At 39.3% G+C, this 12,243-nt stretch overlaps 1 protein-coding gene across 1 annotated transcript in view; it reads left to right on the forward strand.

Moving 5' to 3' along the window:
- Window positions 1-12,243, forward strand: part of TBC1D32 (TBC1 domain family member 32) — a 695,824-nt gene that overhangs the window by 552,298 nt on the left and 131,283 nt on the right. The window contains exon 27 of the mRNA XM_053710787.1: window positions 3,376-3,492. Within this exon, the coding sequence (XP_053566762.1) occupies window positions 3,376-3,492 (117 nt within the window). The remainder of the gene's footprint in view (window positions 1-3,375; window positions 3,493-12,243) is intronic.

The raw sequence follows: 12,243 nt of genomic DNA on the forward strand, positions 1-12,243 counted from the left end.
CGAAAAATGTGCGTGTGGCGTGTTACTTTCCATTCAGCCTTGTGTAGTGTTAAGTGTCATTAGTTACATTATTTAATCAAAGTGTTATTTTGTGCATGTGTTAAAATAAGCGCGACACAGATTTTATCACATTTACCAATAAGCGATCTTAAAATTACAAGATGACCATTGTTTGACTAATAAAAGTGATAATCCGTTTTTTTAAACGCTACCACAATCTGTTACTGTTACCCTCTCATGTATTCACTACAAGATATGTTCTACTAATAATAGAGGGAGTAGCGATCGCTATATGATAGACTATGAACATTTGAGGTGTAGTTACATTTAGGACCATTTAAAAGGGTTAATAATTGATTATCTAACTGAACATTAAATAAGGAAAGGTTTGATTTAGTTTGACAAAACTGCATTTATTATAATGTCTGTGAAAACATCCTTAAGCATATACTGATTAATGGTAAAGAGAAATAATGTGATCCCCATAGGAATTGGTCCTTTAGTGTAGAATGACACATAGTTATATCTTGGATTAAGACACTCTCCTGATATCTGTTAGTGAGCTTTGGTAATTTGTTTATATATACTTTTCTCTGTTTAAATATCTATTATATTTATTTGTGTCACAAGGATATCGGTTTTTCAAGTTGTAATGGTGTGGTTCCTTTAAATGTATTCTCAATCTCAGCAGGACGGGGTTAATCAATCAGTCTAGGGCTATTTAAGCCCTGACTGATTGAGAGTGATTATGTCTATGAGTAAGGCTAGGTTGAAGCCGAAACACGTGAGACACTAACGCTAGTCCTGCTGTGACTTTTATCTTTTGTTTTAACCCTGTTTTTAGCTTGTTTTTCCCTGTAATAAAAGAGACTTTTTTCTAACACGCCTGGAGGTTTGCCGGAGTTTTTCGTTTTCTACTGTTAACCTCTGTATTAAACCCTATACTACCTGAACCCCCCCCCCCCCCATGCCACAATCTCCAACACAACACTCCTATTCTGCAAAAAACATCCTGTGGCTAAAGTCCCATAACAGCTATTAACTCATTGTCCACCGTGGCCCCCATAGCAAAATATCCTATCCCACTAGTGACACCTAAGCCTCCACAACTCCCATTACAAAAATCATTCAACTGCTAAACTCCACTCTACTATAAACCCCTAAACCATTAAAACCTTTATCTCGAAAAAAATCCTTTAACTGTTAATAAGCCGTAAACCACCACACCCTGATAACAAAAAACCCTCCCCTGGATAAAATAAAATCTATACTGCCAGAAGAAAAAAAAAAATTGTGGGAATAAAACGTGATTAGATTGTGACCGACCCCAGTATTTGTCCACTATGGAGCTAAACATCTGTAGTAATTCTACAAATAATTGTTTTTCAAGAGGCAAAAGAAGCTTATTGGACCTTGAAATTATGTAGAGATTTGGGATTGTGGCATAATTAAAGTTTTTTTTTTCAAAGTTCATTATCATATAGAGATGTTTTTGAAGCACTGCTTTCTTTCTCTAAAATAGTTCTTAAAATTACTAAATTGTTTATCCTTAACATGTAAAGATTTGTTTTGGCTACTAATTTCTTCCAAAACACTTAATCTAAGTATGAGAAATTATTCAATGCAGTCCAGAATTCTAAGCAACCTTTTAGTAGAATATCTGTTTAATAATTTTATTAAGCATAATAATTGTAGCAGTGAAATACATACTTTACTGGACCGAGAATCTTAGAGAAGAACTTGATCCAAAAGACCAGATTATTTTTAGCATTTTTGCTATCACTCAATTTAAACAGAACTAGAGACTTGATGTTTTTTTTTATTTACCAATAAAACTATATTTTTTTTTAGTAGACAACCCAGGGTATTGATCTAGGCCCATTTTGGAACATTTCATGCCACCATTATGCCGCCAAATGAGATTATATTAAAAAAAATGGTTAACTTTTTCACAACCTTTGCATTTCTCACTAAAATTATTTGCATACTGCTTGTGCAGTCATAACACAATTGGTTGTAATAGGTTTTTCTGAGATCCCCTTTGTTTAGAAATAGCAGACATACATGGCTTTGCCATTGCTTTTTGGTAATTATAAGGCCGCCAATTTCAGCTGCGCACCAAACTTCTTAAATTCCTTGCAGTGAAGGGGTTAAACAGGTAGCTTGTAAGGTTAATTTTAGCTGTAGTGTAGAGATTGCCCTCCCACTTGATCCCTCCCAAACAGCTCTTTTCGCTTTCCATACTGGTCACCACTTTCTTAGGTACTGTCAGACACTCTGCTAGTATGCAGTTTAGGGATGTAAACTTTTTTTCTGTAGTAAAGGGAACCCTCCTCATCTACCCACCCCCTTGATTCCCTACAAACCGCTTTTTAACCCTCCCCCCCCCCCCCTCTATCTAATAGCTGCCGTCTTAGGTACTGGCAGCTGTCTGCCAGTACCCAATTTTTATATATATATATATATATATATATATATATATATATATAATTTTTTATTATTATTATTTATATAATTGTTTTTTTATGTATTGTAGCAATCCCCTCCCTCACCATTTCTGTAATATAGCAGGCCATCCCTCACAAAAAAAAAAAAAGTCCCTCCCTCCTCCACGCAAAGCGCCACCCATTCGCCTCCCTCGCTACCCATGGCAGCACTGTAAGCCAATGGAAACAGCGGTAAAAAGTGTTTGCACTGTTTGCCTCAGCGATCTACATTCATATGGTAAAGGGAGCACCATCAGTACTCCCTTACCATATGAAGGCAGATCCCTTTTGTCTCTGGCTGCAGTCTTAGCTGTCAGAGCTGACATTTGGGACCGCAGCATGAGGCAGAAGGTAGGACGTAGGTACTACATCAACAGGGCAAGTAACCTGTGACATAGTACCTACATTCTGGTGGCTTAAGGGGTTAAATATACTGTACAAATACTATGCAGTGCATAGCAGTGTTTATCCAAATGAGGGCTTGCCAAATGCTCATGTAGTTAACATTTTATCCTTTTTAGGTACAAAATATCAAACTTTGCCCTCCATTGTATCCAAGCTCTTACACTGTGGTTTATCTGCTCTAGTTCAGTCTGCTTAACCCCTGAGACTGAAGCTAGAGAAGCTAAAAGTGTGTGGGAGCAGACACTAATATCTTTCAATGAGGTACCTTTCAACTTAAAATTAGCTTTATCGCCTATACTTTTTACAACTTTAAAAAAAAAATACTTGGATATATCATAGGCGACCACCGACCAGGTATGTTTGAAGTGTGAAAAAGAATATGATTGGCGTGCCTAACTCTAGTTTGGTAGCCTCTGTAAGGCATAGCCAATTAGTATTTTTTTAATTTTTCATCATCTCTTAAGCAAATTTATTTTCTTCTTAGATGACATCTTCAAGTTTTTATATAACAATAATGAAGACACTAAAAATTGGATAGATAACTGCAAAAAAATTGTTTGCAAAACAATCAAGACCAAACCTCATGCCATTGGAGGAGCAAGTGAGTAGATTACCTTTTATTGCTTGTAAAACATGTTGGTTTGAAGTGTTGTTTCCTTTACTCACATTGTATGTTTCATTATATTGTTATAATGTGTGTTACTGCATAGTCTTTCATATGTCAAACTACTGCTTTTTATTATACTGACACAATGTATTTGAACCACTAATATATGTGTTACTGGTACAAAGAGGTTAAAACACTATTCTATGTTTTCTAGCACTAATGCCCCCCATATTAATTCAAGTGATGATTCTTACTGTTCGTGGCAAGGCACATTAAGAAACCAAATGCGACAGTACAGAGGAAATACAGAGAGTGTTCATATGGAGAATGAGACAGATATACTGTAGCAATATTTGAGGCCTCAAGTTATTAAGCTTTAGAGGTAGCTGTTGTAAGAAATTCACTAGGGAACAGATAACAAAATCAAGACATACACAAAAGTGATAATTAAAAAAGATGTTATATTGTGTACAGAAATAAAAACACTTTGTTTCTGTTTCTCTTTGTTAGGAAGTAAAACAACATACCCAAAGTGCAAAAAACAAAACAAATTGTAACACCATACTAAACCAATATATCTTGGGGTCTCTTATGGGCCAGTGTTCCCAGACTTCCTTCTTTTATCTTTAGGGACTGCTCCAATACTGCTCTCTGGTCCAAGGTCCTCACAGAATCTTCAGACTGCTGGCTCCCAAAGGTCCAGTCTGCACTGTCCAAAACTGTAGCCTCACTTCAGTCATGGCAAGTCCCAGAACTTGCTACTTCCACCTTCTGCAGTTTACATACAACTAGTTTCAACTGTATCAACTGTTTATTTATATTAGGCCAGTCCCTCCTCTAGCCAGATCAGGATTTCTCTTTAGGGTAGGAAGTTCCTGGCACCTCACTGTCTTTAACAGCTGGCCATATACCTTTTAGATTTTAATGTTTACAGGATTGTGAAACCAACTGTCAATAAACATATTTATGGTAAGGAAGCCCCTCTTTTTTGGCGTCTTTTCTGTCATATAAGTACATTAAATAACCACATGATCAAAACCTATGTCAATATGTAATTTTGCAGAGCAATACAAATACATGATGATGATGATGATGATGATGATAATAATAATTGTATACATTGTAAACCATTTCTTACACTGAGTTACAGACTTGCTCATGCAAGCATCATATAGCCCAAGTTAAGAAGCATTGGTCATAAGATAGTAGAGTCTGAGGTGATTGACAAGCCCTGCTCCCTAATGTATGCATATATAGGGTCATATTTTGGAACAGACAGTTATTGTAAAACACATTAATACAAGCAGTAAACAAAATTGTTTTTGACAACAAAAAAAAATAATTAAAATAAGATTAAGTGGAAGTAAATACTATCCTATGCTGTAACCAGCCAATAAAATGGTTGCCTGTTCTAAAGGCATGCAGGGACAATATAAATATAATAATTTAAGAGCCCACTAAGATATATGGGCTCCATTTACCAAGCTGCAATAGCTACAGTATATCTTACATAGGTTGCTATAATGAAGCTCCTGTGAAATAATTTATCATAACCAGATTTTATATATTAGCTCCATTTTAGAAAGCTGATCAAACTCATATCACTATTATTAAGTGACAGGCAACTAAATATAACTGAATAATAGCAGTGTCTGACAGCTGGTTGCTATGAAAAGCCACTATAATACTTACAAGTATATTGCACAGAGCATTATAGCCAGCCATTTGAATGTAATGGATACTCCCTCACACAGCATTTGCCACTCCCAAATTAATTGTATCAGTAAACTGGCAGAGCAGAATCACCTAATCTAACCCCTAAACCTCCACAACCCATCCCAAAATTCTGTGAATTCCTTCCTGACCCTATACAGCATAGACAGACTGGTTTAAATATGTTTTTTATGACAAAGCAACCATTCCCTGCAGGTACCTGAAAGTTAAGCATTGTTGAAAACAGAGCTGTGCAGAAATCTTTATAGAAAAACTACAGCTGGAACCAGCAAGTCTGATGGCAGACCTGGCATATGCAGTCTTACAAAATATATAGGTCCAGAGTTCAGATCCCTAAAAATACTTTCCAAGTATATTAACACCAAGCTGACAGCTAGGCTAGATTAATTGTCAAGAGCAAAACTGCACGCGTTATGGAGCATTAACAAGGGTTGCAAGCAATTCATGCCACTTGCATTTTTACACTGGTATTACTACTCAAAAACAGATATTTATCAGGCAAGCATTAGTCAGGTGACCGCTACAGTAATTGTTTAGTATATCATGGATGCATAAAGCCATAATAGCTCATTAATTTCCTTCAGGCAATATATTTCTCTTGAGGCCTGCATGTAAATTATTTATATTGGATAATGTGAATACACAGAGTTACTCTAGTACAAAAAATCTCAATTATACACGTTCCATATAAACCCTTGACTATTCCCACCCCTCATTGTCCTATACCTTATTCCCATAACTCTTCCTTTTTAATAGACATCTTTGATTAACATTTGTTAAAGGGACATTAAACTTTGAAATGATAATATAAGATAAGACATTGTATATTTAAAAAAAAACCTCTACAATATACTTTCATTATTTATTTTGTCCGCATTTACTGTCATTTCATTCTGAAATTGTGAGCATTTCAATTCCTGTTAGAAATGAAAGTGCAGAACCCGGACCGAAATGACCGCAAAAATGGCAACTCGTAGTTAAGTCTGAGAAATCAACTGACCTATCTCGAGACTATAGCAGCATCCAAGCTTCATCTCTAAATGTACTCTGAGCTTCAGAGTGCTGGACACTCCTTTGTCACCAAGCTGCCTCGTTCACAGGTTTCTTCCGATATGCAGTTTTTTTTGTCTCTTAAAGGCACAGTACCGTTTTTGTTTAAAGTGTTATTTACTTTGATTAAAGTGTTTTCCAAGCTTGCTTGTTACATTACTAGCATGTTTAACATGTCTGACACCAAGGAGAATCCTTGTTCTATGTGTTTAGAAGCCATTGTGGAACCCCCTCTTAGAATGTGTCCCACTTGCACTGATATGTCTATAAATTATAAAGAGCATATTTTAGCACTTAAAAATATTGCAATAGATGATTCTCAGTTAGAAGGAAATGAGGGTTTAGCATCTAGCTCTCCCCAAGTGTCACAACCAGTAACGCCCGCACAAGTGACGCCAAGTACGTCTAGTGCGTCTAATTCATTTACTTTACAAGACATGGCCACAGTTATGAATAAAACCCTCACAGAGGTTTTCTCTAAACTGCCTGGTTTACAAGGAAAGCGTGTCAGCTCTGAGTTAAGAACAAATGCTGAGCCGTCTGACGCTTTAGTAGCCGTATCTGGTATACCCTCACAATGTTCTGAAGTAGGGGTAAGGGATTTGTTATCTGAGGGAGAGATTTCTGATTCAGGAAAGACACTCCCTCAGACAGATTCTGATATGACGGCCTTTAAATTTAAGCTTTAACACCTCCGCTTATTGCTCAAGGAGGTATTAGCTATTCTAGACGATTGTGACCCGATAGTGGTCCCATAGAAATTGTGTAAAATGGACAGATACTTAGAGGTTCCTGTTTACACTGATGTTTTTCCAGTACCTAAGAGGATTGTGACTATTGTTACTAAGGAGTGGGATAGACCAGGTATTCCGTTCGCTCCCCCTCCTGTTTTTAAGAAAATGTTTCCCATATCTGACACCATACAGGACTTGTGGCAGACTGTTCCTAAGGTGGAGGGAACTATTTCTACTATTGCTAAGCGTACAACTATACCTATCGAAGACAGTTGTGCTTTCAAAGATCCTAAGGATAAAAAATTAGAAGGTCTCTTAAAGAAAATTTTTGTTCATCAAGGTTTTCTTCTCCAACCTATTGCATGCATTGTTCCTGTAACTACTGCATCTGCTTTCTGGTTTGAGGCTCTAGAAGAGGCTCTCCAGGTGAAGACTCCATAGAGGATATTATGGATAGAATTAAGGCCCTTAAGTTGGCTAATTCTTTCATTACAGATGCCGCTTTCCAAATGGCTAAATTAGCGGCAAAGAATTCAGGTTTTGCCATTTTAGCATGCAGGGCGTTATGGCTTAAGTCCTGGTCTGCTGATGTGTCATCAAAATCTAAATTGTTGAACATCCCTTTCAAAGGAAAGACCCTATTCCGGCCTGCACTGAAAGAAATTATTTCAGACATCACTGGAGGGAAAGGCCATGCCCTCCCTCAGGATAAAACAAATAAGATGAGGACCAAACAAAATAATTTTCGTTCCTTTCGGAACTTCAAGGGTGGTCCCGCTTTAGCTTCCCCTGCAGCAAAGCAAGAGTGGAGTTCTGTCTAATCCAAGTCAGTCTGGAGACCTAACCAGGCTTGGAACAAAGGTAAACAGGCCAAGAAGCCTGCTGCTGCCTCTAAGACAGCATGAAGGGGTAGCCCCGATCCGAGACCGGATCTAGTAGGGGGCAGACTCTCTCTCTTTGCTCAGGCTTGGGCAAGATATGTTCACGATTCCTGGGCTTTAGAAATTGTGTCCCAAGGATATCTTCTGGACTTCAAAGACTCCCCCCAAGGGGGGACATTTCTTTCCTGTAATTAGCAAGAGTCCATGAGATAGTGACGTATGGGATATACATTCCTACCAGGAGGGGCAAAGTTTCCCAAACCTCAAAATTCCTACAAATACACCCCTCACCACACCCACAATTCAGTTTTACAAACTTTGCCTCCCATGGAGGTGGTGAAGTAAGTTTGTGCTAGATTCTACGTTGATATGCGCTTCGCAGCAGGCTGAAGCCCGTTTTTCCTTTCATAGTGCAGTGAATGTCAGAGGGATATGAAGAGAGTATTGCCTATTTGAATACAATGGTCTACCTCTAGGGGATCGATTTCATAGGTTCTCTGTTATCGGTCGTAGAGATTTCTTCTCCTACCTCCCTTTTCAGATCGACGATATACTCTTATATACCATTACCTCTACTGATTCTCAGTTTCAGTATTGGTCTACTATATGTAGATGAGTGTCTTAGGGTAAGTAAGTCTTATTTTATTTATGACATTCTAAGCTATGGTTGGGCACTTTATATGTAAAGTTCTAAATATATGTGTTAAACTTATATTTGCCATGATTCAGGATAATCTGTATTCCTTCATTCAGACTGTCAGTTTCATTATTTTGGGATAATGCATATGAATAAATATTTTATTCTTACCTTAAAAATTTTCAATGGAGTTTTTTCCCTGCGGGCTATTAGGCTCGAAGGGGCAGAAAATGCTTCAATTTATTGCGTCATTTTTGATGTGAACTTTCTCCAACATAGGTGTGTCCGGTCCACGGCGTCATCCTTACTTGTGGGATATTCTCTTCCCCAACAGGAAATGGCAAAGAGCCCAGCAAAGCTGGTCACATGATCCCTCCTAGGCTCCGCCTACCCCAGTCATTCTCTTTGCCGTTGTACAGGCAACATCTACACGGAGATGGCTTAGAGTTTTTTAGTGTTTAACTGTAGTTTTTATTATTCAATCAAGAGTTTGTTATTTTGAAATAGTGCTGGTATGTACTATTTACTCAGAAACAGAAAAGAGATGAAGATTTCTGTTTGTATGAGGAAAATGATTTTAGCAACCGTCACTAAAATCCATGGCTGTTCCACACAGGACTGTTGAGAGCAATTAACTTCAGTTGGGGGAACAGTGAGCAGTCTCTTGCTGCTTGAGGTATGACACATTCTAACAAGACGATGTAATGCTGGAAGCTGTCATTTTCCCTATGGGATCCGGTAAGCCATGTTTATTACGATCGTAAATAAGGGCTTCACAAGGGCTTATCAAGACTGTAGACTTTTTCTGGGCTAAATCGATTCATTATTAACACATATTTAGCCTTGAGGAATCATTTTATTTGGGTATTTTGATATAATAATATCGGCAGGCACTGTTTTAGACACCTTATTCTTTAGGGGCTTTCCCAAAGCATAGGCAGAGCCTCATTTTCCGCAGACCAGAGTGGGTCATTGTCACGACCGACGCCAGTCTGATGGGCTGGGGCGCGGTCTGGGGATCCCTGAAAGCTCAGGGTCTTTGGTCTCGGGAAGAATCTCTTCTACCGATAAATATTCTGGAACTGAGAGCGATATTCAATGCTCTCAAGGCTTGGCCTCAGCTAGCGAGGGCCAAGTTCATACGGTTTCAATCAGACAACATGACAACTGTTGCGTACATCAACCATCAGGGGGGAACAAGGAGTTCCCTAGCGATGGAAGAAGTGACCAAAATCATTCTATGGGCGGAGTCTCACTCCTGCCACCTGTCCGCTATCCACATCCCAGGAGTGGAAAATTGGGAAGCGGATTTTCTGAGTCGTCAGACATTGCATCCGGGGGAGTGGGAACTCCATCCGGAAATCTTTGCCCAAGTCACTCAGCTGTGGGGCATTCCAGACATGGATCTGATGGCCTCTCGTCAGAACTTCAAAGTTCCTTGCTACGGGTCCAGATCCAGGGATCCCAAGGCGGCTCTGGTGGATGCACTAGTAGCACCTTGGACCTTCAAACTAGCTTATGTGTTCCCGCCGTTTCCTCTCATCCCCAGGCTGGTAGCCAGGATCAATCAGGAGAGGGCGTCGGTGATCTTGATAGCTCCTGCGTGGCCACGCAGGACTTGGTATGCAGATCTGGTGAATATGTCATCGGCTCCACCTTGGAAGCTACCTTTGAGACGAGACCTTCTTGTTCAGGGTCCGTTCGAACATCCGAACCTGGTTTCACTCCAGCTGACTGCTTGGAGATTGAACGCTTGATCTTATCGAAGCGAGGGTTCTCAGATTCTGTTATCGATACTCTTGTTCAGGCCAGAAAGCCTGTAACTAGAAAGATTTACCACAAAATTTGGAAAAAATATATCTGTTGGTGTGAATCTAAAGGATTCCCTTGGGACAAGGTTAAGATTCCTAAGATTCTATCCTTCCTTCAAGAAGGATTGGAAAAAGGATTATCTGCAAGTTCCCTGAAGGGACAGATTTCTGCCTTGTCTGTGTTACTTCACAAAAAGCTGGCAGCTGTGCCAGATGTTCAAGCCTTTGTTCAGGCTCTGGTTAGAATTAAGCCTGTTTACAAACCTTTGACTCCTCCTTGGAGTCTCAATTTAGTTCTTTCAGTTCTTCAGGGGGTTCCGTTTGAACCCTTACATTCCGTTGATATTAAGTTATTATCTTGGAAAGTTTTGTTTTTAGTTGCAATTTCTTCTGCTAGAAGAGTTTCAGAATTATCTGCTCTGCAGTGTTCTCCTCCTTATCTGGTGTTCCATGCAGATAAGGTGGTTTTACGTACTAAACCTGGGTTTCTTCCAAAAGTTGTTTCTAACAAAAACATTAACCAGGAGATTATCGTACCTTCTCTGTGTCCGAAACCAGTTTCAGAGAAGGAACGTTTGTTGCACAATTTGGATGTTGTTCGCGCTCTAAAATTCTATTTAGATGCTACAAAGGATTTTAGACAAACATCTTCCTTGTTTGTTGTTTATTCCGGTAAAAGGAGAGGTCAAAAAGCAACTTCTACCTCTCTCTCTTTTTGGATTAAAAGCATCATCAGATTGGCTTACGAGACTGCCGGACGGCAGCCTCCCGAAAGAATCACGGCTCATTCCACTAGGGCTGTGGCTTCCACATGGGCCTTCAAGAACGAGGCTTCTGTTGATCAGATATGTAGGGCAGCGACTTGGTCTTCACTGCACACTTTTACCAAATTTTACAAGTTTGATACTTTTGCTTCTTCTGAGGCTATTTTTGGGAGAAAGGTTTTGCAAGCCGTGGTGCCTTCCATTTAGGTGACCTGATTTGCTCCCTCCCTTCATCCGTGTCCTAAAGCTTTGGTATTGGTTCCCACAAGTAAGGATGACGCCGTGGACCGGACACACCTATGTTGGAGAAAACAGAATTTATGTTTACCTGATAAATTACTTTCTCCAACGGTGTGTCCGGTCCACGGCCCGCCCTGGTTTTTTTAATCAGGTCTGATAATTTATTTTCTTTAACTACAGTCACCACGGTACCATATGGTTTCTCCTATGCAAATATTCCTCCTTAACGTCGGTCGAATGACTGGGGTAGGCGGAGCCTAGGAGGGATCATGTGACCAGCTTTGCTGGGCTCTTTGCCATTTCCTGTTGGGGAAGAGAATATCCCACAAGTAAGGATGACGCCGTGGACCGGACACACCGTTGGAGAAAGTAATTTATCAGGTAAACATAAATTCTGTTTTTTTGGCGCAAAATTTTGTCATTTCCGGCGCCATAGTTGACGCCGGAAGTTTGTTCGTGGTTGCGTCATTTTTTTACGCATGTGTGTTACAGACTTTTTTTGCAGCAAAAAATGTGGGCGTCGTTTTCGGCGCCAGAGGATGTGGCATCATACTTGGCGCCAAAAAATATGGGCGTTGTACTTGGCGCCAATAATGTGGGCGTCATACTTGGCGCCAAAAAATGTGGGCGTCATACTTGTTCCACTTTTTTTCACATTATTTAAGTCTCACTTTTTTCATTGCTTCTGGTTGCTAGAGGCTTGTTTATTTTGCATTTTTTCCCATTCCTGAAACTGTCATTTAAGGAATTTGATAATTTTGCTTTATATGTTGTTTTTTCTATTACATATTGCAAGATGTCACAACCTGACCCTGGATCAGAATCTACTTCTGGAAAGACGCTGCCTGATGTTGGTTCTACCAAAGCTAAGTGCATTTGTTGTAAACTTTTGGT

Source organism: Bombina bombina, chromosome 4 (assembly GCF_027579735.1).
Source record: "Bombina bombina isolate aBomBom1 chromosome 4, aBomBom1.pri, whole genome shotgun sequence".
Taxonomy (NCBI): Eukaryota; Metazoa; Chordata; class Amphibia; order Anura; family Bombinatoridae; genus Bombina; species Bombina bombina.